The sequence below is a fragment of the Cyrtonyx montezumae genome, unplaced genomic scaffold (assembly GCF_038088225.1).
Source record: "Cyrtonyx montezumae isolate F1298 unplaced genomic scaffold, pur_monq_1.0 scaffold_15, whole genome shotgun sequence".
Lineage (NCBI taxonomy): Eukaryota > Metazoa > Chordata > Aves > Galliformes > Odontophoridae > Cyrtonyx > Cyrtonyx montezumae.
The window spans coordinates 6,213,178-6,240,862 of NW_027071881.1; the positions used below are offsets into that span (position 1 = coordinate 6,213,178).

Here is a 27,685-nt window from a genome sequence, read left to right on the forward strand (position 1 = left end):
CCTGGGCTTTGGGGGTTAACCTTTTTCTGGATCTGGGAGGGTAGAATCTGCTTAGTGTTGAATTTAAAACACTGGAATCAGCTTTGGTGTTGGATATGGAATTTTGAGCTCAGCATCATGTTGGATTCAGGATTTTGAGAACAGCTTTATGTTGGATTTGGGATGCTGGGATCTGCTTTGCGTTGGATCCCAAACACCACGTTCCATTTTGTGTCAAATTCAGCACACTGGGATCAGCTTTGTGTTGGATTCAGGATGTTGGGCTCCACTTCCCAGTGCACGTCACAACCGCACTGAGGACAGGGGTCGTCCCCACACTGAACAGCCCCAACCGCATCAGTCCGTCCGTCACAACTCCGTGTGGTGCTGCTCCGCTTTGAAGACCTCTCCAGGCTGCATGAAGATGCCCTCCATCACCTTCCAGTAGTTATTCTGGCTGGAGGAGGCCATGCCGTGCACCTCCTTCTGCCCATTGATGGGTCGCCCATACTGCTCGCCCGTCACTGAGAGAAAGACGTCGGTGGAGGCGTGCTGGAAGCGCACCTCGCTGTCCCGTGCCCAGTAGGTTCCACTGCACAGCACCATCCAGTCATCCAGGTAGTCGCCCTCACCATCCTCCCCGAAGGCGCTCACCTCCTGGATGAAAAAAGGTTCCATTTTGGGACTGGGGTCTTGGTGTGCAAAGGTTTACAGACTGTAAGTTTTGGGTGCTGATTCATTAGCAACCTCGTTAAACCAGAGCTATGTGTGCGTCCCAAAGGTGCCACAGGGCTCCCAGAGGACGTTGACACTGTGTGGGGGACGATGTGACATGGGAGGGGCAGAATATGTGGCTGGGTATGGGGGTCAAGAGGGGAACAGGATAGGAATGAGGACTGGGAAAAATGGGTTGGAGAACAAGGTGGGGCTGGTAGGGATCTCTTCTGGCCTGGGAGAACCTTGTAGGTCCAAAGGCTTGGGGTGACAAATGGGGGTTGGTTAAGCGACTAGGGAGGGCTGGTAGGGGCTTGAGAAAGCAGACGGGCCTGGGGGATCTGGTATGAGCCTGGTAGGGACCAGAGGAAACCCAACATAACAACATGAAGGATCCGGTAGGAGCCTAGGGGACACAAAAGAGACTTGATAGAAACAAGTGGAACTCGGTAGGGTCTGGAGTACCCAGTAGGATCACAGTATGGCCTAGGAGACCCAGAAGGGACCAAGCAACTGGCTGGACCCAGGACACGAGAGATGCCTGGTTGGGTTCCAGCACACAAGGGCTGCTCCGGGGGTGCAGGGCTGTGCCGGTACCTGATTGCCAGAGAGCGGGGAGACGAAGTGGTGGCTGTGCAGGTTGCGGCCGGTGCCCAGGTGCGTGAGGCGGATGGCCTGCCCGCAGCGCACCGGCTGCCCCCGCTCGCACACCGCAGCCGTACGGCCTCGCACCCTCCAGTAACTGTTCCCATCATCCGCCGCCGACACTCCGGTCACCGACTGCTGCCCGCTGCCTGCGGGAAAGAAGAACGGCGGTCAGGCCCTAGACCCCGCAACAAAGCCCCGGTACACCGAACGATGAAAGAAAGCCATTACCGGAGCCGTAGCGCACGTCGTGCGAGTGCAGCCGCACGTTGTGCCGCACGTTGAGCAGTTTCACCACCGAACCGCACGTCACGGGCCCGGAGCCGCCGCCACCGCCACCCCGCGCCGCCGCGCCCAGCGCCAGCACGAACACCACCACCGGCACCGGGCCCCGCCGCATCCCCGCGACGGCCGCTACCGGAAGCGGAAGTGGCGCCGCTCTGCCCGCCCGGAGATCTCATCTCGTCTGCTCCGCCCCCCCTTCCCCCCCACCCTCACCCTACTAGCTCGCTTCAACCGCTGAGGCCTCCATTTTCCTTCTGCTCCTCGGGTAAGGCCGCGCCGGGCTGAGCGGCGTTGGAGGAGCCGGGGGCGGCCTGTAGGGGCTCCGGCCAGCGGTCTGCTGGGCTCCGAGGCCTCCTCCGGGGCCTGCCTGTGGTGGGAGGCCGCTGTGGGGCGGGGGGAGCAGTGGGTGGGGGCTGCGCGGGGAGCGGTTGGGTCTCCACGCAGCGTCCCCGGCTGTGGGGCGGCCGTGGCTGTGGGGCGGGCCCCCCACGCAGCTCGTGGTCCCCATGCGAGCCGTGGGGGGCGGCTGTGGGGTGGAGAGGTGTCCCAGGGCCTTCTGGGGCTGCGCTGTTTGTGGGAGAGGGGTGGAGGAGAGCTTCGCCCTGCTTCCTTGTGAGTGGGGGGAGGACCTCAATTTCTTACAGGTTTCTTATGTTCTTCTTTGGTTCCTGGTCTTCTCTGTTCTCAGGACCAGGTCCTGCGCTGATGAAGCGCTCTGGTTATCTGACAAAGCTTCCCCTCCCCCCAAAAAACGGCTGTGGGGCAGCAGACTCTCTGTGGTGTTAATAATCAGTGAAAAAGGGGCACATGAAGGGTAAGGGGAGCGTGGTGCTCGCAGCAGGGAGCAGTTATTGTGGAGATTCACAGTCATCTGTTCCTCTTTCTGGATGTGGTGCTGTGGAGAAGGAAAGGAAGCACTGAATTTTGATGCTGAATTGTTTAGGATGGCTAAACACGACCGTGGGAGGATGCAGACAGAGCCCAGGTGTTGCTGAGTGCTCACATGGTGGCAGAGGGTTTAATGAAGGCTCCCAGTGCTGCAGCAATTGACTCCATGTCGGTTCTCACTGCTCAGGAAGGAGCTGGGAATGTCTCAGCAGTGGCTTCTCCTAAAACTATACTTCAGTACCACACCAGGGCCTAAAATGGATATTTTTGGAATTGCTTAAAGGAAGCAGGGAACAATGCTGAAAACTCTTGTCGTGCTGCTGCCCACACTGCTGGCAGCTCCCGTTTGCCCACTGTGCAGGGGGGAGCTCAGGCCATGTTTCCTCACTTGAGGGGGACACGTGCAGGTGGGAAATGTGACACAGGTGTGTGAAGTCATGGGCAGGTCAGAGAAAGCAAGCAGGGTACATCAGTTTTCTATTTCTTAGAGGAAATTATGACGCAGCAGGTCTAAAATAAACAGGCGGAAGTGCTTTTTCACACAACATGCTATTAGACCGTGGCACACATTGCCACAGGATGTTCTGCAGCACGATAGCACCAGGGAGGTGGGACTGGCAGGGAGCAGTAAGACTCACAAAGCAGGTATGGGAACTGTCTGAGCTGCAGTGACTCGCCTGACCTTCCTCTGTCACAGCATTGCTGATCTCCTGTCATCAAACACTACACTGCAATGCCTCATTTTGCTCCGTTGCACACCTGCATGGGAGGGGAAACATCTGGTTTAGCTTCTGACCTCAAGAATTTATAAAACAGCTGTGAAACCTAAATCCACTGCACGTTACCGGTGCTGTACCAGGGCTGGCAGGACCTGCAGGAGTCCATGCTGGCAGCAAGGAGTGGCTCTTTGGAAAAGCCTACAGCTGATGAGGAGGCTGTGGGGGTGCTTTGTTGTGGTGTATGTGCCTTAGTGCTTCACGGGAATGCTCTTGTGGGCTTATAAGTTTCAAATTAACTATGGTGACATGATTATCTGTGTTTTGTGGTGAGACTCAGAGTGGAGGCCATCACTTAGCAGTTGGAGTTAAGTCCACACATTCTGGCTCGAACATGGCGTTTTTATTTAATGTATGTATTCAGGTGTTTTTTTTACCTTTGCAGTTGGTTTTGGTTTTTCCTCATGAGCAGACTGTTGAAGTTTCCTAGTCCTGTAGACATACTCTTGCTGTACTAAGATTAATTTAGCAAGCATCTCATTGACAAAATGAATGGATTGGGCTTCTTTAGGCACTACACTTCAATTTTGAGTCAAGTTTTCAAGCTTTCATATTCTCATGGAGTTTTCTGAATCCTCTCTAATTCACCCATTTTGTCTTTGAAGTGTAGACGTGAGAGCAGGAGAAAACTGTTCAGTGGTGACTTTGGCAAAGGTGTTTCTGCAGAACGGAAGGATCTTCAGTGAACTGTGAGTTGAACCATGAAATGGCAGAGATTAAAATAATTCCTGTCCAAGAAACCATCCTGAAATAGTGTCGGTGTGGGTTGGGAACTTGATGTAGTTGCTCCCATGAAGGATGGGGAGCAGTCAGGATTGTTGCTTCTGGTGTAGACTGTGCATGCAGCTCTGGCCTGAGCCTAGGTTAACAAGTTTTTCTTGTTTTCTGTCTTGATACTGATATCCTGGGACTGCTCCTGGAAAACAGGGTCCTGCTGGGTCTGCTGAGTAATAAGCATGTCTCATCGTGAGACACTGCTCAGTAGTTCTCAGGTACTCCTGAGGTGCTTCTGATTTCCCTCATTCCACTGTGGGGCTTCTGTGGGCCATTCCTGATGCTGATACTGTCCCTGCTGTGGCACAGTACCACCATGGCAAGGCACAGAAGTGCTCTCTGTCATCATCTGTTCTGTTATTTTGCAAGTGCTCACCATGTATTTCCATTTCTAAACTTAATGAGTTAACTTCTGCTTGTGTATCAGGTACAGAACTGTATCTGTCTCCAGCACTGCAATCTTCTGATTGCAGTCCTGAGCAGCCAGCAGATATTTGGATGTGTGTCCCAAGGTTTTGCTTGAACATCTGGTTTGCAGCATGCTCAGGACTGCTGTTCTCTTACCAAATCAAAGAGGTACCTGCAGTGCCCTGCTGATCTGATCTCTGGTCACTGTATTGACAGCAGAGAGCTATCTGCTCTGTGTTGCTCCTGTTAAAAGCAGCTTATAGACTCTGGAAATTTGCCATTGTGCCCTCGAGCTGAGCAAAGTGCAGGAATCCATGCTGTGAAGCACAGGTCAGGTAAGCACACAGGCCCAGCACCACTCCAGGGCACCAGGCTCAGCACAGGGCACCTCTGTGTCCTCTCCTGCTGCTGTCACTGTGCTGTCCTTGACCCTGGGCCATCTTGGTTTTTGTCTGTTGTCCATGAGATATTCTGAAGTAAAGCTAATCACCCAGAGAAACCTGTCTGCTCTTCCACAGGTAAACATGCAGGGTCGGGTGCTGTTTCCCTACCTTTTTAGTGTTTTTGTGTGAGTTAGCATTTGCTCCTATGCTGCAGCAATCTCCCACTGTCTCTGGGGGTGTTAGAGGAACAGGGATGCTGCTGGGATGCTCTGAGGATAGGTCCAGAGTCTGATACAGCCAGGATGGCCTGGAAATCCTCAGTGAGGATGGATCCCTCGAGCCAGACAGGCTGTGCCCTCTGAACAGCAGTGCTGGTCTGACGTCCATATCTTCACCTCCATCCATGTGGGAAGAGGTCTCTGCCTGTCTTCTGTGTTATTTCAGATGAATGCCTCTCAGGGGGAGGATGGAAAAGGCATAGTTAGTACATCTCTGATTCAGCATCTCCATGGTAATAGCTGTCCTCACTTCCATTTGCTGTGCTAAGTGACATCTCCCCTGTCCTGGGGTGGAATTCACTGGAGCCCAAAGCTCTCGGTGTCGTGGGTGGCTGGCTTGTGTGGAACCTGCTCAGCTGGATCATCAAATGAGATGGGCTTCCAAAGTCATAGCTGTTCCCTGCATCTAAACAAATTTCATTTGACGTGAACTGAAATTACCAGGAAATGGTAGAACAAGTGTTGAGGAGGAAAGTTGGAACTGCAAGTGAAATGCTTTGCTAGTGGAGAGTAATAAAATTGCACATAGCACTGTGATGAAGGCTTTTTTTTCCCTTGCTGTACAAGTGGAAACACTGTTGAAAAAGCCACTTGGTCTGCAGTGGTGTTTTCCTTAATACACCCTGGTGGATACAGAAGAATAGGTGAGCAAGTGTGGAACTGACTGACATAATGCTCATACTGAGGCTGGCAAACAAAGCAACTCCTGTTCTCTGCTGCACACAGTGACACAGTTCATCAGTGGCATCTGCTTTGAAATGCAGAAAACATTGACCTGGCATCAGTATTTCCCTCAGTAGTGTTATTTCCAAGGGGGCTGCTGAAGTGTGTGACATCTGCAGTGCCCTTCTGAGGGCAGGGATTGTGCTGTACCCACACACAGTGCCAGGGTGGTGATGTCCTGTCTGGTGCAGAGCAGCAGCCTTGGCCTGCTGCAGCTTCTCCCTGTCTGGAGCGTCATAAATAGGTGTTGGCCACAGCCACAGAGCCCTGAGCCAAGGAACACAAGCTGCTATCTGCTTGTGTCTGAGGTCTTTCCCTTGTCTTTGTTGTGGGCTTCCTTTAGTGAGGTAGGGCCAACGCATTCCTCTGGAGCTATTTGTGTTTTAAGACTTAAAAGATTCTCCAAGATCTGTGTTTTTTATATATATATACTCTTATTTTTTATTTTTTTTAACCGAGAAGCAAATCCCTGGGTGTTCAGAAGTTACTGTGTTTGTGCACCAGATGTGCGGATCTCTAGGCAGGACAACAAGTACTGCACACAAGTAGTACCATGGCAAAGCCTTGATCAGGTCATCACGTGTGACCTGTTTCCCTCAGCTGTTTGTCTGCAGCAGGGAGGTGATCAGTGGAACATTTTGAAGCACACATGTGTTTGGGTATCTGTGTCACTGGAATTCTTTTCTCATCTTTTTGTGTGTGTTTGGCATCAAACGTAATTTGATGTGGAAGTTTTGGCTTTAGATCTGACACCTCCTCCAGCCTTTGTTCCCTTTCTCAAAGGCTGCGCCTGCTTCCTGGACTGCCTTTCTCATAGCTGCAGTCCCTTTACTTCCTAATCTCTCCTCCTTGGCCCCAGAGTGGGATGTCCTGGCGCAGCTCCATTGCTGGGCTGGTGGTACCCCCTGACTGCTGCTTGCTCTGTAGGGCTCCCCAGCTCTGCACAGAGCCTTCCTAATGCCTGCAAGCAGGACACAGGCAAGGCCTCTTTCAGGATCACCCTAGCTTCCTTAAGTGAGCAAGAATTAATCATATTAAGTTCCTAATTGGTTGGACAGCATGCCTGTGTGATGGCATAGGGCTGCTGTCCTGGCCAAGTGTGAGGGTATGGATGGGATGAAGGGCTTTGGCTACGTGTACTGTTTCAGCTGGAGCTGAGCTGTGCAGTGAGCACTGCCCTGACAGTCCTGTCCTGCTCACTGAGACACAGTCTGACAGGCACTGCCACTGCCTGGCTGCTGCCTTCACTTGCCTAATCTCTGGTGACAGGGATGTGCAGGCAAGGGGAGCTCGCGGTAACTCAGGGCCTAGACAGATAGTTTGAAACCTTTTCCCTTAGCTGTCTTCTCTCCAAAACCCTTCAGGGGGAAGTACTTGTGTTCCCCTCCCTCAGCTGATGTGGTGGATGTGTTCTCTCCCCAGTTCCTGGTTGAGACGCCACAGCCATGTCTGACTTCGTAGAAAGTGAAGCGGAGGAGTCAGAGGAGGAATACAACCAGGATGGGGAGGTTGTTCCCAGAGTAACCAAGAAATTTGTAGAGGAAGATGAGGATGGTGAGTGTCCCTGTCTGCTTGGCTTTGCTGAACTGTTTGTGTGCCTCACTGCTCTATTTTGCATCCCGTCACTGCAGATGGAGCAGTAACTGTGCACTAATACTGTGACCATCTGTAGTCAATATTCTCAGCTGTTTAAGAAAAGCTGTTTCCTTTTCTCAGAGTATTTAGATGGGAAAATAGACTACTTAACCCCCATGGGACCTTCAGGCATGCAGTTTGGTAGTATAGAGTAAACAAATAGGAAATCTCCTAGTACAGCTACTCCACCTGTTCCCTCTGTACAGAGAGCATGAGATGAGACAAGAAATGGGGCTTTGGCATAAGCAGCTGGGGTTCTGTGTCAGTAAAAGCATTCAGTTAAGGCTCTCTGTGTAAGTAGTGTGAAGGAAGGTGTTCATATAGAGCTGGGAAGGTGACTTGGCAGATAAATGCTGTATTAATGTCGAATGCTTATTGCTCTCCACCCTAGATGAAGAAGAGGAGGAGGAGAATCTTGATGATCAAGATGAGCAAGGGAACCTGAAAGGATTCATTAATGATGATGACGATGAGGAAGAGGAAGAAGAGGAAGAAGCCAGTGACTCTGGGGACTCTGAGGATGATGTTGGCCACAAAAAGAGAAAGCGCAGTAAGTTTTGGGGTGATGGTTTGTGGCAGACCACAGTGTACCTCTCCCTATGTAGCCTAGGTACCCTCTCACTGGTTTGGTTTGTCCATTCCCAGATGAGTAAAAGAATGTAACTTGTCTCTGCTTTCTTCTGTTAGCTTTCGATGACCGCCTGGAGGATGATGATTTTGACCTTATTGAAGAGAACTTGGGTGTTAAAGTCAAAAGGGTGAGTTGTGTTTCCATGCTGTTGTTAATGGTGTGGTGCATCTTAGCAGAGATGGTGGGCTCCTGCCTTCTCCTGGCCCCTTGAAAAGGAAGGGCTGAGTGCTTGAAGGAAACACAGTCTCTCCTTGGCTCTGTGCGTGTGCAGAACACTTCCTCCTTGTTCATAACATCTGCTGCACTCTTCACTTTCCAGCTCTGCAGCACAGGTTCAGAGGAGCCCATCTGCCAGCATCTTTCTCCTGCATGTTGCTAACATCAAAGCTGATACAGTATACTGTAGGTTCTAAAGCTTCTTCTGTAACACTTGCTAGAGTCACACCAGACTAACTGAATACACTTGTTGCCACCATGCACTTGACACAGGCATGGATGTGGCATTGTCCTCAGCAGGCAGCTGTGTTGTGTGGCATGCTGTGCCAGATGAGCAGCAAGGCTCTCTTGGAGCTGAGTGAGTGGTTCTTTGTCCCTCCACGTGTGCTGTGTTGGGCTCCATCCTGGTTTCTTTCCAGCTATCACCTGGGGAGCAGAGGAAGTGCAGTTCTGGCCTGAAAGAGAAAGCAGAAAGCTTGTGTGTCTGTGCCAGGACTCATATGCACTAACAAGCTTTCTTTGCTTGCAGCAAAAATTCAGGCGTGTGCGGAAAATGTCTGATGATGAGGATGATGAAGAGGAAGACTATGGTAAGGAAGAACATGAGAAGGAAGCCATTGCTGAAGAAATCTTTCAGGATGGTGAAGGCGAGGAGGGAGGGGAAGCTGTTGAAGCTCCTGTTGCTGCACCAGAAGAGGAAGAGGAGGAGGAAGAAGATGAATCTGGTGAGTACGGGTGGTCCAAAGCTTGTCATAGAATAAAAGCACTGGAACCAGTAAGGTTTTCCCTGAGCCCTACAATGGTCCAGCTTTTAGTGGTCTGATGAGTGCAGTCTTTAGAATTAAAGGTAAGCAGATTGAGTTTCAACAAAACAGTTCAGATGAACAGAAGCGTATTGCATACACTGCTGTGCTGAATGTTTACTTTAAACTCTTTGCAAATGGAAAATGCTTAAAAGATGTCAGTCAGGGTGCTGTTAAGCACCTGGCAGCACAGTGTTCACCTGCCGTGCTTTTTAGTCTTGTGTATTGGCCCATCATCTTTGCTAATACTGTGCTGAAGGAGTTGCAAAAATTATTTCTGTTTAGCATGCAATGCAGCGAGACCCTTTTTGCTGCTTTTTCTGTGCACTAAAACTGCAGATGGCCGTCAGGTGGCTTTTCCTGTTTTAAGTTAGTTCTAGTTCTTGTTATTGTGGCACAGGCTCCTGGAATACCTGAGGCTGGTGCAAGAGATGCTGTGGGTAGCTGTGTAGACCCACAGCTGCCTAAGTCTGTGGTCTGGGTGCACAACGGCACTGACTGAGCTGAACTTTGTCAGTTACTGGCTGAATGTGTGAGGGTCCTGGCTGATAAAATGCTTCTCTGTGTCCAGACATTGATGACTTTATTGTGGATGATGATGGACAACCTCTGAAGAAGCCAAAATGGCGAAAGAAGCTTCCTGGATACACTGATGCGTAAGTATTGGTTGTAAGTTGGCCTGGAGCCTCAAAAACAGTGCTCAGATTACTTGATTTTTGCAGCTGCACTGAGATTCTGCTTGTGGTTGGAAATTGCTGGTCTCTTTCCCCAGAGGAACCTGCTAAATGTAAAGATGGGACTTCAAGTCTGTGACTTTGTAAATGTCTGCCTCCTTCCTTTTTCCCTTGCATTTTTTTTAATTATACCAAAAGTAGTCCCGTGAAAGAAATATTTGCATTTGAAGCTCTAACAGTTGTGTACCTATCCAGAACTTTTAGCCTAGGTGTAGAAGTAAAGCTTAGATGATAAGTACTGTGGGCAGAACAATATTTTTTGAACTGCATAATGGGGCTGAAGAATATTTTTTTGCATTCCAGTGCTTTGCAGGAAGCCCAGGAAATCTTTGGTGTGGACTTCGACTATGATGAGTTTGAGAAGTACAATGAATATGATGAGGAGCTGGAGGAGGAATATGAATATGAGGATGAAGAAACTGAAGGAGAGACCCGCGTCCGACCCAAAAAGACTGCCAAGAAGCGTGTCAGTCGGCGTAGCATCTTTGAGATGTACGAGCCCAGTGAGCTGGAGAGCAGCCACCTGACAGATCAGGACAATGAGATCCGAATGACAGACATGCCTGAGAGATTCCAGGTGAGGGAGAAGGGTGTCAGCTCCCAGCGAGTACAGCAGGCCTGGGCCCTGCAGGCCCACTTTCTCACCTGGCTCCTGACTGGATTTTGGCATCTCATTTCTGTCTTTTCTGATCCCACCCCTTGAAAGTAATTGTAACTCCATGGTCAAAAATAGCAATGAAGCTGAATTGTGAATTTAAACCGAAGGGGTTTTAGCACTGGTCATGGTTTCTCTTTGTCCACTGGGTGCCAGTGTTGCACTGCTTGGAAGTGGTGTGGGGCTTGTGCTCCTGAGATACCCTTTGTGCTGGATGCTGTTAGCAATCCCATGAGTTGTACCTCTGCCTAACAAGGGTGAAACTGCAATGCTGGAATTTTCTGGCCTACAGCTGTGCCAGCTAACATGGCTGCTCCATGCAAGTTGTTTCTGTAACCCACTTTAATTCAAGTGATTGGGGCTTATTCTGCTGTCAAAGTCCTGTTTGTGCTACTAGGAATTATTCTGGTATCACATTTTTGTTGTAATTCCTCCCCGTACTCAGATTTCTCCAAGAAGTCAGTGCACTTTGATCTCCCTTTAGAGAATGTTGGTACCTCTGTGCACAGAGGCTTGTTACCTTTGTGAAAGGTGATATTGAAGCTATTGGTTTTTGAAAGGACTTTTATTCCATGCCAGCATGTACAATGCAAGAGAGTGCTGTGTGTAAATTCTCCTATTCAGACATTTTGTTATCTTCACAGATGATGGCTAGAGTGTGCCCCTGAAAAGAGGAATGGTTGGCTTTAAATGCCCAGAGGGGGTTGGAGTTGCTTTATGTTCTCTTATTCCTGTTGTCTTTCACAGTTGAGATCCATTCCTGTAAAAAATGCTGAAGATGATGAGCTGGAGGAGGAAGCTGACTGGATTTACAGGAATGCGTTTGCAACACCCACCATCTCCTTGCAGGTAAAGAACTATGGGACTTCTGTGCTAGGTGAGCTGGTTACTTTGGAGGTGCTGCAGTTTTCCAACCTGGAGACATTGTTCTAGGAGTTTGCTCAGAAAAATGTGGTGTCCAGTGTAACTTTCTGGTTTTTAGTGGATAACACACATCTTCACTTTCATATCAATGAAAGAGGACAAGAAACAGAGCAGAGAGGTTGCAAGAATTATTGTCAAGAAAGACAGATCTCTGAGCCACTGTGCACTTAGGGATAAACTAATATAAGCTGTGATCTGGTTTTAGCCATTAGTTACATTGACCAGATGCTGCTGCTTCTTTAAGCCAATCAGGCTTTGCTGTGGTCTGAAATTGCAGCATGCAGCTAAGCCTACATCTCCAGCTAACAAAAGGGTCACCATTTCCCACCCTTAGCCTGGATTGTTCTTTTAGTGGGGGAGCTCAGGAGTATAATCAATATAATGTGTTGTTTATCCTTTTAGGAAAGTTCTGACTACCTTGATCGTGGACAGACCAGCAGCAGCTTCAGCCGCAAGGGACCCAGCACCATCCAGAAGATTAAAGAAGCCCTGAATTTCATGAGAAATCAGCATTTTGAGGTACTTCATAACTCAGCTTTCTTTTTGAGATGAAGTCTCATTATACAGGAAGGACTGGTAGAGGAACTGCTGGAGGTCTTTAGTGTAACAAAGGAGAAGAGTCTGTGATGGCCCACGTATTTGCCTCTGCTGTGGAAAAACGGTGCTTCCCTGGGAAGTGTAGCTCATCTCATGTGAATTGTGACAGCAGAGCTTTTAACGTCTGTTTGATGAGGCTGCTGTTGCCATGCTCAGACTGATAAATTAGATGGAGAAATTCCAGAGTCTCTCAAGCCTTGTTTGTTTCGTAAGATGCTTATCACCCATAAAGATGTTTTATCTTTATATGAGTGGTGTTGCTTGCTTACACAGAATCTCTTTGGTGAATGTGATGTATTATTTATTGGGACAGTCTGAGCAGCGGTGTCATGATTCAGCACATCTCCCAGACTGCTGCCCCTTCAGTTTGTTCATCCTAAAGGGACAGGAGTGATCTCTGGCCTTGTGGCTGCCAGGAGCAGCCCAATCACCTTTCAGTTGGTGTTGATGAGTCTTGTTTCTGACCTAGGTCCCATTCATCGCCTTCTACAGAAAGGAATATGTAGAACCAGAGCTGCACATCAATGACCTTTGGAGCGTCTGGCAATGGGATGAGAAGGTGAGAGGTTATTATCCCATTGTCATTTACCATCTCTACCCACATAGACTGATATTTTTGTGCAGTGACTTTTCCTGCTAGGAGTGCCTGTTCTTTTTCTACTGTCAGGTAGATTTTCTTTTTCTGTTAGCGTAATCTGTCTATGAGACAAAACTTGCCACAGATTTCTCACATCTGAGCATGTCTGCAGGTAAAGATGTTGATGAGTACTTTTATATGACAGTGTGGGATCCTGGGAGTGCCTCTTTAGGAGCCCCTCGTTGGCAAGGGAGAAGACAGATGTAGCACTCAGCCACACTGCATTTCTCTGGAAATTTCTGTTTTTGTGTTAGTGGACCCAGCTGAAGATCCGCAAGCAAAACCTGACACGTCTGTTTGAGAAGATGCAGGCCTACCAGTATGAGCAGATCTCTGCTGACCCAGACAAGCCTTTGGCTGATGGAATAAGGGCTCTGGATACTACTGACATGGAAAGGTATGGTGTCATTATTTTTTTTGTATTCATTCCGACGTAACTTAAGGTGTATATTATACTGCAGGCCTAGAGCAGATTATTGACTTTAAACTCACTATAAAGCCAATAACGAGAAATGTAACTTTCACAAGAGGACCCATGCACTCCATCTGCCTGACCTGTACCAGAGCAGGTTCCTTGGGCACTCTGAACACAGCTCAGTGCAAGCAGAATGTAACATGCTGGCTTTCCACGTTCTAGGCTGAAGGATGTGCAGTCTATGGATGAGCTGAAAGATGTGTATAATCACTTCCTGCTGTACTACGGGCGAGACATCCCCAAGATGCAGAATGCTGCAAAGGCTGCTCGAAAGAAGCAAAAGCGTATCCGAGAAGATGGTGAAGAGGAGGAAGGTTTGTCTTCAGACTTGATAAGTCATAGTCCTGGAGCTGGTTCAAAAACCTGATTCAAAGTAGTAGTAAGAAAGTTTGTTGAAAAGTCTATGTGTGCACAGACCATCTCTGCTGCTCTCTTATTTCTCAGGTTAGTCCCAGCTCTTCTAGGCATTTCTAGGAATGTTTAGAATTTGCCATACAGGATGTTATCTTTCCAAGGAACTGAGTATCTCTCCTCCTGACCAGGGTATTCTAATCTTAAATAGTTTTAAGGCTACTGTGAGCTTTCATATGCTCATGTGATTTAGGGATAATGTTGCACAGTGTAGTTTGTGTTTTTCCCCTTTAATGTGATGCTGATACGCTGCAGGTGACTGGATGCCCCTGTAAAGAAGCCTTCCTAAACATGTGTTTCCCATAGGTGAAGGGGAAGATGCAGAAGATGATGAGCAGAAAGGACCTGAGCTGAAGCAGGCTTCCCGTCGGGATATGTACACCATCTGTCAAACAGCTGGGCTGGGTAAGAGCTGTGCTGTGTCACACTGAGCTTGCATTGTGCTGTGACCTAGCCTGCATGCTCTTCTGGGTTGTGTGGCTTATGTGTAGGAGGAGGACTGATAGTTGAGCTCTCTACAAGCTACAATACCCTGCTCATGAGTTGTGATTTTTATTTATTTATTTAATGTTTTGTTTGTTTTTCTCCCCCTAGATGGCCTGGCTAAAAAGTTTGGTCTAACACCTGAGCAGTTTGGGGAGAACCTCCGAGACAGTTACCAACGTCACGAGACAGAGCAGTTCCCTGCAGAGCCCCTGGAGCTGGCCAAGGACTATGTGTGTAGGTCAGTGTTGTGGGGATCCTTACCACAGTCCTGCAGATGTGGCAGGGGGAAGGGATCTGGTTGTGTTCTCACATCTCAGGACCCCGTGTTACCTTTTCTTGCTTTTAGCCAATTCCCAAGCCCAGAAGCTGTTCTGGAAGGAGCCCGATACATGGTAGCATTGCAGATAGCCAGAGAGCCTTTGGTCAGGCAGGTCCTGAGACAGACTTTCCAAGAAAGAGCTAAAATCAACATTTCACCAACCAAAAAGGGGAAAAAGGTAAGGAAGGGGGCTCTAACTTTGTGAGTCATTTTGCATCTGAAAACTTATCCCATGCCTTTGGCAACTCTGAATGAATCTTAAAGCAACATGTGAGTTGGGCTGTTGCAGAGACCGTTTTCAGCCTCAGCATTTCATCTTGCTGTTGAGGTGTTTCCTTCAGTTGTTGGAACAGTCTCTGTTTTTCTGGGGCTGGGAATGAATCCCACTGTGTCCTGCTGGGGGAGGAAATGCAAACTGGCAGGCATAGAAGTGAAAGGACTATTTGAAGAAAAAGCATTGTCTGCTACAGTGTATGGTAGGGTCTCTCTTTGTGGGTGCCTGTATGCATGCTGACTGTCTTTTCTCTATCCGAGGATATTGATGAAGCCCACTATGCCTATTCCTTTAAATACTTGAAGAACAAGCCTGTGAAGGAGTTGCGAGATGACCAGTTTCTGAAAATGAGCCTGGCAGAAGATGAGGCACTGCTGACTATAGATATCAGCATAGATATGAAAGGAGTGGAGGGGTGAGTTCTAAGTGTTCATGCCTTGTCAGAGCTTATTCATCCAGTGCTGTTAGAGCTCCTCTGTAACCCAAACTGTTCCTGGATATCTGTTCCTCATCCTCTTTTCTTTTTTTTTTTCCAGTTATGGTAGTGACCAAACATACTTTGAGGAAATCAAACAGTTCTATTATCGGGATGAGTTCAGCCACCAAGTGCAGGAGTGGAATCGGCAGCGTACCATGGCCATTGAGAGATCCCTCAACCAGTTCCTCTATGTGCAAATGGCTAAAGAGCTGAAGAACAAACTGTTGGTGGAGGCCAAGGAGTATGTCCTCAAGGTGAGGTGGGGTACAGATGCATGTGAAACAGAGCTGAGTTTATAGATACTAACAGTTGTGCAGCATGCTGAGATAGTTGCTGACAGGCCATATAAAGGCACTTGGGAAGGAGAAGGGGACAGTGAGGAGGGGGATTGAGTGAAGTTCTCCTCTGACATTAGTGCTTCAGAGGGAGAGAAGTTGGGCTTTGTAATTTTAGAGACCTAGCCCTGATTCTGACAGAATATACTGTCCTTCTGCCTTGAGCAGTCCCTGACCTTCACTCTGGAGTAGGACTGTGCCAGACCTGAATTGGATTTTCTCAGTCCTGTCTTTCCTCCCATCTGCTAGGCTTGCAGCCGCAAGCTGTACAACTGGCTGAAAGTTGCTTCATACCGTCCTGATCAGCAAGTGGAGGAAGATGATGATTTCATGGATGAAAACCAAGGGAAGGGAATTCGGGTGCTAGGCATTGCATTTTCCTCAGCCAGGTAAGAGGAATGGAATTGGCTCAAGGTCCACGTTCAGCTTTAGCAGTCTTCCATGTGTGAATGATCTCTGTGTTTCAGGGACCACCCTGTGTTTTGTGCCCTTGTTAATGGAGAGGGAGAAGTTACAGACTTCCTCCGACTGCCGCATTTCACGAAGAGAAGGAATGCCTGGCGTGAGGAGGAGAGGGAAAAGAAGGTGAGCCTCAGAATGGCTATTAAGACCAATGCCCACAGGTTGCTGCTGGTACCGAGTGATGCACTGTGGGCTGGAGAGGAATAGTCAGTCTGAAGACAGTGTTAGGCCTTGTCAGTCTTATGTGCAAGAATTCTGCCTTTTTTCCACCCTGCAGTTATTCTGGAAGGGAGAGGTTGCTTCCAGTTCGGGGTAGCAGAGTGGGAGGATTTTCTCTGTGAAACAGGAAGCCAAAACTAGTAGCTGATTCAGTACAGAAACCCTCTAACTCTTCTTCTCTGACCTGTCTTGCTTTTCTTTCCAGGCACAGGATATTGAAACCTTGAAAAAATTCCTTTTGAACAAGAAGCCTCACGTGGTCACAATTGCAGGCGAGAACAGGTCAGATAACAGATCTTTGTGTCCCTTTTGCTTCCAGATCTCTCTGCAATGTTTTCCTCCTCCTTTCATTGTTTGGACAGTTAGTGGCAAGAGGGAAGGACTGGTGGTGTCCCTCCCCAGCTTTTTAGAGCACGCAGTAAATGACATTAGATACCCTTACAAGACAATTAGGGTGCTGGGTCTTCCCAGAGACTCTCTTTCCTCAGATGAAAAGCTAACATGAAATGCAGCTTTAAATAAGCCAGAAAATTGGGTGCTTTCTTCTGGAATTGAAAAGCTGTCTACCCACAGCTTAGGAATGTTAACACTGTTTCTGGTAGAGAAGGGTAGTGGCTATAACTCTGAGATGATATGGAAGATCTACCATTGTTCCTCATAGTAGAGAGTTTTCTCCAAACTGATCTGTACTGTGCTGTGAGACTTGCTGTCTGTTGTTCTACTTCTAGATGACCTGTGATGTTGCTTTTGCTTGAAGGGACCTATTTTGTTAGTGGTGTGTTGTAAAACATTGGGGTTATCTCCCTTTGTGGTTTGAGGACCCAGCTTTGTGTTCTTCCCTCAGTACCCTTGGTCATCTCTCCCTAGGGATGCTCAGATGCTGATGGAGGATGTAAAGAGGATCGTTCATGAACTGGATCAGGGGCAGCAGCTGTCCTCTATTGGAGTGGAGCTGGTGGATAATGAACTGGCCATCCTCTACATGAACAGCAAGAAATCTGAGGTGAACCTTCTATAATTTTAGCCACCCTTTAGCTTTTGGCTCATTTGGGCTGTCTCAGTTTCTATTATACTGGCCCAGATTTGTGTCATATGCTGCCTGGTGTGATCCATGTAGAAAGTGATGTGCTGATCCTTATTTTAAGGCAAAATATCTTGTTTAAGCTTCTCTGAAAAAATCAGCACTAGCAAGTGCACAAAGTAGATGTTGGTGTAGTCTGAAATGACCCTTTTTCAGCAGAGTGAAGGGGCTCATTTTGTTCTTGTTTACAGTAGGCTTCATGGGGGTGGGGGCTTTGATCTCAGTTTTCTGCACTGAGCAAAAAATGCCTGCCTTGTTCCAGTCCTTGTCTGATGTGTCTTTACTTGGCATGCCACAAGATGTGATTTCCTGGCCTCTTGCAGAATGAGTTCCGGGATTACCCACCTTTGTTACGTCAAGCAGTCTCTCTTGCTCGTCGCATTCAGGACCCTCTGATAGAGTTTGCCCAGGTCTGCAGCTCCGATGAGGATATTCTTTGCCTGAAACTCCATCCTCTGCAGGTAAATTTTCCTTATGGCATCTTCAGGTGGGAAGGTTCCATCTCTGCAAAACAAAGTGGCTTGAAAGACCTGGGCTTGTTTGCTATTGAGGAAAAGTATTCCACATTGAACCAGTACAAGTTCTGTCTGTTCTGGGCTGTTCAGGCTGCACAGCACCTGTTGTATTTTCTGCCTCCTTTAGTTCATCTGCCCCCTGCCTTTAGGCTCTTCTCAGGGAGTAACTCTGAGGTGCAGTACAGCTCTGGAGAACGAATCTGCTGCATCTGGTCCTTGCTTATAGCAAAGCATTACACGCATCCCCTTGTGAGGCTGACACCTCTCCCTTCTGTCAGGAGCATGTGGTGAAGGAGGATCTACTGAATGCCCTCTACTGCGAATTCATAAACCGTGTGAACGAGGTGGGAGTTGATGTCAATCGGGCAATTGCTCACCCTCACAGCCAGGCTTTGCTGCAGTATGTGTGTGGCCTGGGACCACGCAAAGGCACTCATCTGCTGAAGGTAAGGAAGCTTCTGTCACTGCCTACAGAAACAGTGCATCCTTAATAGTGTGCGGGTTGGCCTGATGGCAGTGCTGTTACAAGCTGAATCAGGGTTGTTCGTGCCAGATGCAGCTGACAGCTCTGTCAACATGTTTTTATGTGTTATCTCACTGCTCCTAACCCTGAAACTGTGCATAGACTTACGTCCTTCACAGACCCACACAACTCAGCAGATCTCTCAGTACTAGTCAGCTTCTGAGCTCGTAGGAACTGACAACACTGTTAGAGCATCAGGATGCCTCCGTACTGTAGAAAACAGAAGCCAAAAAGCCAACACTTTTCCTGATAGATGGAGCTAGTCCACATGGAGTCATCCTTTCATACAACACTGAGACACAGGCAGGGTGCAATAGTTCATGATTTGTGATAGGCATGGTTATCTCAGATGCTTTGAACACTGTACTGTGCAGTGCAAGTCCTCTGCTTTTCCTGGAAAACCCTTGGGGTGAATCAGAATGCTGTTCCTTTTTGTTCTAGATCTTAAAACAAAACAACACACGTCTGGAGAACAGGACCCAGCTGGTTACGATGTGTCACATGGGACCCAAGGTGTTTATCAACTGTGCTGGCTTCATCAAAATTGACACAGCATCGCTGGGTGATAGGTGGGTATTGGGTTGCAATCAATGCATCACAGAGTGTGGAGTTATCAGACAGTGACAGGCTGAAACGGTCTTGTTCTGTGGAGTCCATGTTTCCAGGAGTTTCTGTGTGGCCCCTCTGATCTCTGGCCAAGTTCAAGTATTGCTGGTGGTTAATCTGATTCTTAAGGGTAGCTAAACCTCTCCAGCAATGTGAGCTCCAGAACTTTAATTATATAGCTTGCTATGGTGTGAAAGACCCTTTGTGGTCAAGAGGAACTAAACTAAAAACAGTTGTTCCCCAACTTTCCGCAGTCATCATGCATGTGTGCTGGAAATTGTCCTTTATTGCATTAGATCCCACTAATTTAGTAATAAAGAATTCTCTGTTCTAACTAGATTAGTAGTTTCCTTTGGGGTCAGCGTTGGTGGGGCAGCCACACAGCCAGCAGTGGTGGTCAGTAGTGTGATTTGTTATTGAGCTGAAGGAGCTGGGTGTGGAACCCTGCAGAGTCCTTATCTGAACACGACTTTGGTTTTATTTTAGTACTGATTCCTACATCGAAGTCCTGGATGGTTCCAGGGTCCATCCTGAAACCTATGAGTGGGCAAGAAAAATGGCAGTAGATGCCTTAGAATATGATGAGTCAGCTGAGGATGCGAATCCTGCAGGAGCTCTAGAGGAGATCTTAGAAAACCCTGAACGTCTGAAGGACCTGGACCTCGATGCCTTTGCTGAAGAACTGGAGAGACAGGTGCGCTAGGTGGCTCCTGGTGCTCAGAAACAGGGGAGGCCGTGTTGTCCACCCTGGTTTCTTATGTTTTGTGACAGGTGACCTTTATCCTTTTTAGGAGCTGAGCACTCAGCTGCTACTGTTGTAAAATGTATAAATAGCTTTAACAAGTATTCAGCATCTGACAATGCCGTGTAGTGAATGCTAATGGAAAGTGTACTTGGGGCAGGGGGAGAGGGCTGAGATGGTGATTAGTCTGTTAAACTTTTCTAATTTTGGTGTTTGCTAAGTTAATTGAGTTCTTTTGTAACTTGTAGCAGATTCCCTATTTGTGTCCTTCTTGCAAGTCGTAACTTTTTAACCTTTGAATGCTACACAGGGCTATGGTGACAAGCATATCACTTTATATGACATTCGAGCTGAGCTAAGCTGCAGGTACAAGGACCTAAGAACCCCATACCGTTCTCCAAATACAGAAGAGGTCTTCAATATGCTGACCAAAGAAACTCCAGAGACTTTTTATATAGGTATGTCCCTGTTCACTAAGAGTGAGAGAGAGTCCTGATGATTACTGTCATCCTTAGTTTAGTTAAGATAACGAGAGGTGGTTGTCAAGGGTGACATTGGGATAGTGCTAAGGTTACACGTGTATGAAGCAGCTTTTCAAGTACCTGGGAAGTCTCTTAAGACCTTTGTGCGTATCTACCTTAGATCAAGATGACTATCTGGCTTTCAGTTCTTCATTCTCTCCTTCTCCCATTACATTGCAGGTAAAATGATCATCTGCAACGTGACTGGGATAGCACACAGGCGGCCACAAGGAGAGAGCTACGACCAGGCAATACGGAATGATGAAACTGGCCTTTGGCAGTGTCCTTTCTGTCAGCAGGATAACTTCCCAGAGCTCAGTGAGGTGGGACTGCTTCTCATGCTGGCCTTTGTTGGGAGTCTGTTACCAGACCGTAATGTTTTGTAGGGATGCAGAAGGCAAAGGCTTTTGGAAAACAAGGTATCAGAGCCAAAATTGCATTTGCAGTGCCCTAGGACCTCAGCCTGATGATTTCTAGGACCTCGACCTTTGATTACAGATGTAGAATGTTTTGGTTTTGACTGATTGTCTCAGTGTGGTTCTGACAGGTTTCTTTAGGGCTACATTGTGACTAGGTGTGAAATGGTGTTGGTGATAAGCTAACCACTTCTTTGCGAATACTTAAAGCTACCTGTGATATAGAGAGCAGAAGTTTGTTCTGCCACCTTCTCAATGTTAAGAACCTTTCTGGACTCCCTGCTGCTTAATGCAGCTGTACTTTAGGTCTCTTCTAAACACTGCTAAATTCCAGCTTTGGTAATTGGTGACTTTAAAGTCCTACTGTGTTAATTAGAAACCAGCCCTAGCTGCAGGCTTGTGTTAAGGCTGTAATGTTCTGTCCTTCCTGGTTGCAAAGCCCTATGAGCTGAGCAGAATTGAATTAGGAAGACTGTGTTACTGGGCAGCTTTTACTAAAGTTTCGTGCCCTTCCACACATCTGTGCTGGGTGCACCAGTTTGCTGAGCCAAACTTGACGTGTTCAGATGTGAGCTGCCTGCTTTATTTTATTTTCATGCTGAATGACTTTTACCTTTGCCTTGCTCCAGGTTTGGAATCACTTTGACAGTGGATCCTGCCCAGGTCAGGCCATTGGAGTGAAGACACGACTGGATAATGGTGTTGCTGGCTTCATCCCAACAAAATTTCTTAGTGATAAGGTCGTCAAGCGACCAGAAGAAAGAGTGAAGGTATGAAAAGGGTGGATTTTCACATATCCAGCAAGAACTGGAAGAGCATGGAGCCAATGGCAGTGAATTTGGAGTTTGGTTAACAACACTGTTCCCTAAGTGGCTTTTCAAACCTTATTTTCATTGGAAGACTTTAAGTCAGCAGCATGTTCAGGTTCTGATTAGTGTCCCCAGTGCAAATCTCTCTTGGCAGCTGGTGGGAACCATGTTAATCAGTTAACATGTTGTACTGCATGAGGATTTATTATAGTCTGGCTAAAGTCTGGGTTTGGGAGAGCAGAAGGCATTCTAATGCAGAGCTGGCCTTTGTTCCTGGCTTTTTAAAGAGTTCACAGAGCTGCTGTTAGGTACGTGAGGGTCTGCTTCCCTCTCTTGTAGCTTTTTCTTCTGCAGTTTATTTGTCAAGGTCATCAGAGGTACTGATCTTACTCAGGAAAAGGGTCTGGGGTTCTGAAAGAAACAGAATCTCATATTTTCATCACGTGTTAAACCTCTATTTTAACATCTTTTCTGTCTCCTGGAATCTCCTGACAATCTGTACAGGTGATGGATAATCCTGTAAGCAGAGGTCTCCCAGCAGCTCTTTAAAGAGCCATTGTTAATTTCAGCACGGTTAACTGGACTAAGACATTACAGTTTTTGTGGTAGGATTTTCCATTCCCTATTTAAGTAGGGAAGTCCTTTGGGTGTCTTCCAGTCCCTTTCTGAACAGACTTAACTGCTTTCTTTTGCATCATGGACCAGATCTGCCTTTCCCGTTGTCAAATATAACTAAAAAGCAAATGTAGCAGTTTTCAGTGTGTATAGAGTGCAGATAGTAAGCATGCTGGAGAACTGCCAGCAAAAAAAAACCTCCCTGAATCTCTTTTCAGTTCTTGTCATAACAGGGATCACCAATTGCTTTTTTTATTTATATGGAGGAGTGTCTTTTAAAGGTGGTATCAGCCTGAAGTATGTGAAGGAACTTGTACCTGCACAGACTGCTCTGTAGTGCAGGGTGCCTGGCGTATCAGCCACGCCTGCTGATGTGCTGCTCCTGCATCTCTCCTGTAGGTGGGAATGACTGTTCACTGCAGGATTATGAAGATAGACATCGAGAAGTTCAGTGCAGATCTGACGTGCAGGACCTCAGACCTGATGGATAAGAACAACGAGTGGAAACTGCCTAAAGACACCTACTATGACTTTGACACTGAGGCAGCAGATCACAAACAGGAGGAAGACATGAAAAGAAAGCAGCAGCGGACAAGTGAGTTTCTCATCTTTCTCACCCCTGGTAGCACCAGCCTTCCCAGAGTGCATCAGGAGAGGAAGCATGATAAGATGTATACTTGCCATAAAGCAGATCCTCTTTGTAGCCTAAACAACTCCTCTTTGTCTCCTAGCATACATCAAGAGAGTAATTGCTCACCCATCATTCCACAACATTAGCTTCAAGCAAGCTGAGAAGATGATGGAGACCATGGACCAAGGGGACGTGATTATTCGGCCAAGCAGCAAAGGGGAGAACCACCTCACTGTGACCTGGAAGGTGAACGATGGGATTTACCAGCACGTGGATGTCCGAGAAGAGGGCAAGGAGAATGCCTTCAGTCTGGGCTCTACACTTTGGATTAACACAGAGGTAAGAGGCCCTGCTGAGCTCATCTGGGAAAGGAGAAATGCCTGTTTGTCAGGGTCGGGTTGGCACAGCTTTGTGTCCTTGCAGCTGCTTTGAGGCTGTCGCTGGAAATTACTCTTGGACAATTCTTAGCTCTTTACACTTAAAGTATCCAGCCTTGCTGAGCAAGGTATTTTACTGATAGTTCTATAGTTCCTCCTCACGTGCCCTAAATACCTCTTTAAATATATTTGTTCAAAGGAGTTTGAAGACTTGGATGAAATTGTTGCTCGCTACGTCCAGCCAATGGCTTCTTTTGCCAGAGACCTGTTGAATCACAAATACTACCAGGATTGCAATGGTGGAGACAAGAAGGTGAGCCTGTCCCAGCCTGTATGGAAGATAGAGGAGCATGATAGAAATGTCTTTGTCTGAGGGCAAGATATTTTAAACACTAGTCTAGCATGAGCTACTGCTGGACTGAGCTCTCATCATCTTCCTGCCACCTCGGGCTTGGGAGTTGCTTTCCAGCTGTAGGACTCGGGGGAGTCTATCTGGGAGCAGTGGAATAGATTCCTGCAGTGGGAGTGTGGTGTGCTACGATGCTGTGCCACAGCCCTGCCAGCAGATATCAGTGGAAGAGAGAGTATTGGCTTTCTGTGACCTGGTGACATTTGTATATCTTCTCAGAAGGACGGAAGGAGTCGGGTTCTGTCCCTCTCCAGCTCTTTCCCTCTGAGAAGCACCTTCCAGTGGTGGCAAAGGAGCATTTCTCTGCAGATCTGTGATATGATCCAGTAACATATATGGGCAAGTCCTCCTAGCTGTGGTATGGACAAAAACAGTGCAATTGGAGGCCCTTGTCGGAGCTGGGGGGGAAATAGGCTGACAGCAGCATGGGGGGAGATATCTGCAGGTCCTATGTGTTGCCTGAAACGTAGGCTCTCCTCGAGCATCTCGTTTTGTTGTTTTTTTCTCTCTCTCTAATTAGAAACTGGAAGAGCTGCTGATAAAGACCAAGAAGGAGAAGCCAACGTTTATTCCCTACTTTATCAGTGCCTGTAAAGATCTACCTGGCAAATTCCTCTTGGGTTATCAGCCTCGAGGCAAACCAAGGTAAAGGAGAGATAAGCCCAAGCAGCTGGAGTGTTGCCAGTACCACACCCCTGATTTTTCTTCCAGTTCTGTCAGTATCCCTTGTAAGCTAGGCCTGCCTTTATGCAGAGTATGTATGTCCTCCTGAATGCAGAGGATCCATGTCTAGTAGTAAATGTCACCCAGGAGACTCCTGTGTTTCTTAGCTGCTGGCTGCCACAAACAGCACTGCCCTGTGCAAGGGGTATCACTAGGGTAGAGAGTAAGCAATGACTGACAGATTTCCTTCAAGGAAAGCCAAGGTATTTTGGAGTGCTTCTTTGAAAACAATGTGAGAGCATCTTGGCTAGGTCTCAGTGTTCATTTCCAGTCCAGACATCACCTGAGTTTGTAGGCCGTGCCTATTCTGACTGTGGCCTGTTAGTCTGAGGGTGCTGGAAGCTGGTATGGCTCTGAAGCATCCTGTGATCTCCTGTACTCTCTTGGATTCACTGCTCCTCACAGGATAGAGTATGTGACAGTAACACCAGAAGGATTCCGCTACCGGGGCCAGGTCTTCCCAACAGTGAATGGACTCTTCCGCTGGTTCAAGGATCATTATCAGGACCCTGTTCCAGGTGAGTCCCCCAGGACCTGAGCATCTCAGCTCCTAGTTTAATGGGTGTCATGTAGCAGGGGGGCAGTTGGTAAAGGACAATTCTGTTTTCTTTGCCTCTGGGATGTCTTAGGATTTCCTGTGTTTCAAAGCAGTACTCAGTTTTTTTGTTTTCTGTTAAGAACTCTCCTGACAGTTGATCTTTCAGCCAAGTGGGCCATGCAGCAAAGGATAGAATTGTCCCTTTCCCCTCTCCCTTAGCCTTCCTCACCATGCAATCCTGCCCACACCATGCCCTGGTAAGGCAGAATCTTGCCAGGACAGATAACTATTCTTCTGAGAGAACAAATCCATTTGTGTTGCTTTGTGTTTTGTACAGGTATTACTCCCAGCAGTAGCAGTCGGACCAGGACTCCAGCCTCCATTAATGCTACTCCAGCTAACATTAACCTGGCAGGTCAGTGTAGGCCTTTTCTGGTTGGAACTGAGGCACAGAGATCCTCCTCAGAGCTCTGCTTATGCTTATTATGTCCTTCCTTGCAGACCTGACCCGTGCAGTGAACGCTCTGCCACAGAACATGACTTCCCAGATGTTCAGTGCCATTGCTGCTGTGACAGGCCAGGGGCAGAACCCAAATGCCACCCCTGCACAGTGGGCATCCAGTCAGTATGGCTACGGAGGCAGTGGAGGTGGCAGCAGTGCGTACCACGTAGGTGCCCTTTTTAATCCTTTGAAAAAGGGGGTTGAGGCAAAAAGCAAATTGGTCTGGCTCCTGAGGAATGCAGCGGGGTAGAGAGAAGGGGTCCAGCGGTGCGGGCACGCAGCTTTCTGACTGTGCCCCTCTGTGGATGGTGTGAGCTGCCAGAGAAGGAGATTAGCTGTGAAGTTATGTGCTGAGTTTGCAGGGCTTTTCAGCTCAGTGTGCTAATCTCCAGGCTGCACCAAACACCTCGGCCTGACTGAGTACCCACAGGCTTTGCATTGACTGAGATGAAGGTGAATGGTTTCAGCTCATGCTGAAGCCTTTCCTCATGCATGCTGGTGCCTACCTCCTCCAGCACGTGTTGCCAGCTCCCCAGCTGACCCTGAGGCAAAATCCAGCTGCACTGTGGTGCCTGGGTACAGGAAACACACCCTGCTGATAGAGAGATCTAACAGAGGTGCTGCAAGACAAGGCTTGCTTGGAGGAGTGATCCTCTTTTGGACCACCTTGGGAGGCTTACATGGAGTTTGTCAGAAGTGTTGAGCTGGGGATAGATAGGGACTATGGATAACCCAGTGTATCAAGAGAATCCAAAGGGAGGTGAACACCAGGAAGCAGAGTGTAAGTGCTCTGCTGGGCAAACAGTGAGCCAGCCACCTTGGGGTCTGGGAGCAACTGTCTTCTCTGCAGCCCGCTCTGGCAGCAGATCAAGGCAAATCTGCCTGTTTTTCATGTTCACTGAGAGGTGTTGTTTCTGCTGGCTTGTCCCAAATGTCTCTCGCACCCATCTCTCTTGTGGTCCTCACCTTTGCTTGGTTTCAGTGCGTCCCCTTGTACGCTGTGTGGAATGGGTGAGGGAAGATGGCTGGTTTGTGACTGGAGGCTCTAGGGGGGAGCAAGCGGGACCCAGAAATGTCCTGTGCTTAGCAGGGTGTTTCTCATTCTGCCCTGCAGCCCCTCATTCTTTGGGCTGTGATCACCACAAACCTCTCCTTGCTCAGACGAGGGGTTCCTGCAGGCCTGGGAGAGTGCAGCAAGGACAAGCACCAGCAAGCAGAGCGGTGGAGAAGCGTGCCAGCTGTCTGCCTCACAGCCCAGCAGGTTTCCCTCTGCCTTCTAACAATGTCTGCTCCCTGCAGGTCTTCACCACCCCAGCACAGCAACCGGTGGCCACCCCCCTGATGACCCCCAGTTACTCCTACACTACCCCCAGCCAGCCGATCACAACTCCCCAGTACCAGCTGCAGGCCAACACCACGCCCCAGTCCACGCAGTCCCAGACGCAGTCGCAGCCGTCGTCCAGTTCCAGGCAGAGGCAGCAGCCAAAGTGAGTGGAACAGCTGCATGCATCTGCCCGTGTGACACGGCTCTTGCTTTCCAGTGGGGAGGGCGGGCAGGGAAGCTGCTCGAGTCTTGCTCACCCATGCCACGTCTTCCCGTGTCCTCACAGGACCAACAGCCACGCCGCCATCGACTGGGGGAAGATGGCCGAGCAGTGGCTCCAGGAGAAGGAGGCTGAGAGGAGGAAACAGAAGCAGAGGTTGACTCCTCGCCCGTCGCCCAGCCCCATGATCGAGAGCACGCCCATGTCCATCGCCGGGGACGCCACGCCGCTGCTGGATGAGATGGACCGATAAGGCCGTGCAGGACTGAGCCCGAACCTCAGCTCCCTTCTCTAGGAAGGGGAAGGGGGAGAGTGAAAGCTGAAAACGACTTCCTTCCCTTCCCTTAGCCGCCTGACTCCCGTTTAATGTCACGAGATGGTGGGAAAAAACAACTCGTGGTGACGTGCACCTGAGTTGAACCAACAGACTTGGCAGAGCTGGTCTAAATATGTATACTATATATATATAATTATATCATAGGAAAGGACAGCTGCAGCAGCCTCTGCTCCGGGCCCTGGTTCGCCACTTGGAAGTGTGGGGCATCATGAGCTGGAGTGGGTCTGTCCTACGCACACAGCCACGATGAGGAAGCAAACCTCGCAGGATGTGCAGGAGTGAGCCTGCTTTATTGGGCCTCTCCTCGCCCAGGGAGCACGAAACAAAGCCGCTGGGCTTGTGATGAGCAAACCAGAGTTCTCAAAGGGGTTCTGTCGTGAAATCATGGAGCAAACAACTCACTGCAGGCTCTGCAAAGTCCGGGCTGCCCCACGTGTGTAGGGCACGGCTCCGGGCTAGGGGTCTTGCTGGAGAGACACGCAGCTGTTGTACCAAAGGCTTGCTCTCCTCCGGCTTCTTTTGGAACTGTATTTATTTAGTTTGTTTTCTTTTCGTGGGTTTATTTTTTGTTTTATTTTTTATTTTTTAATCAAACTGCGAAACAAAACCCCACGCAGCAGCAGCAGCAGCTTCCCTGAGCACGGGGCAGACA

General features: G+C 48.4%; 2 protein-coding genes across 3 annotated transcripts; one reads left to right on the forward strand and one right to left on the reverse strand.

Moving 5' to 3' along the window:
• Window positions 1–125: 125 nt before the first annotated feature.
• SDF2 (stromal cell derived factor 2) lies at window positions 126–1,751 on the reverse strand. Its single transcript, XM_065731890.1, has 3 exons — window positions 1,570–1,751; window positions 1,291–1,487; window positions 126–636 (listed from the first exon to the last, which is right to left on the reverse strand). Exons 1-3 carry the CDS (start codon window positions 1,736–1,738, stop codon window positions 349–351), a joined length of 654 nt encoding a protein of 217 aa, XP_065587962.1. The 5' UTR covers window positions 1,739–1,751; the 3' UTR covers window positions 126–348.
• Window positions 1,752–1,824: 73 nt separating this feature from the next.
• SUPT6H (SPT6 homolog, histone chaperone and transcription elongation factor) lies at window positions 1,825–27,196 on the forward strand. 2 transcript variants are annotated; one of them, XM_065731891.1, is made up of 37 exons: window positions 1,825–1,888; window positions 7,276–7,407; window positions 7,880–8,038; window positions 8,176–8,246; window positions 8,865–9,060; window positions 9,710–9,794; window positions 10,176–10,449; window positions 11,275–11,376; window positions 11,854–11,970; window positions 12,518–12,607; window positions 12,940–13,082; window positions 13,323–13,474; window positions 13,878–13,976; window positions 14,166–14,295; window positions 14,404–14,554; window positions 14,911–15,065; window positions 15,187–15,382; window positions 15,713–15,852; window positions 15,931–16,048; window positions 16,350–16,426; window positions 17,012–17,147; window positions 17,549–17,686; window positions 18,019–18,186; window positions 18,705–18,832; window positions 19,356–19,563; window positions 19,922–20,069; window positions 20,313–20,455; window positions 21,178–21,318; window positions 22,372–22,567; window positions 22,704–22,942; window positions 23,180–23,293; window positions 23,910–24,034; window positions 24,518–24,630; window positions 24,988–25,065; window positions 25,152–25,318; window positions 26,452–26,639; window positions 26,763–27,196. In XM_065731891.1, exons 2-37 carry the CDS (start codon window positions 7,299–7,301, stop codon window positions 26,947–26,949), a joined length of 5,181 nt encoding a protein of 1,726 aa, XP_065587963.1. In that variant the 5' UTR covers window positions 1,825–1,888; window positions 7,276–7,298; the 3' UTR covers window positions 26,950–27,196. The 2 variants fall into 2 exon arrangements, with proteins under 2 accessions (XP_065587963.1, XP_065587964.1); XM_065731892.1 differs by lacking the exons at window positions 7,880–8,038; window positions 8,176–8,246 and having other exon boundaries at window positions 9,028–9,060.
• The last annotated feature ends 489 nt before the right edge of the window (window positions 27,197–27,685 follow it).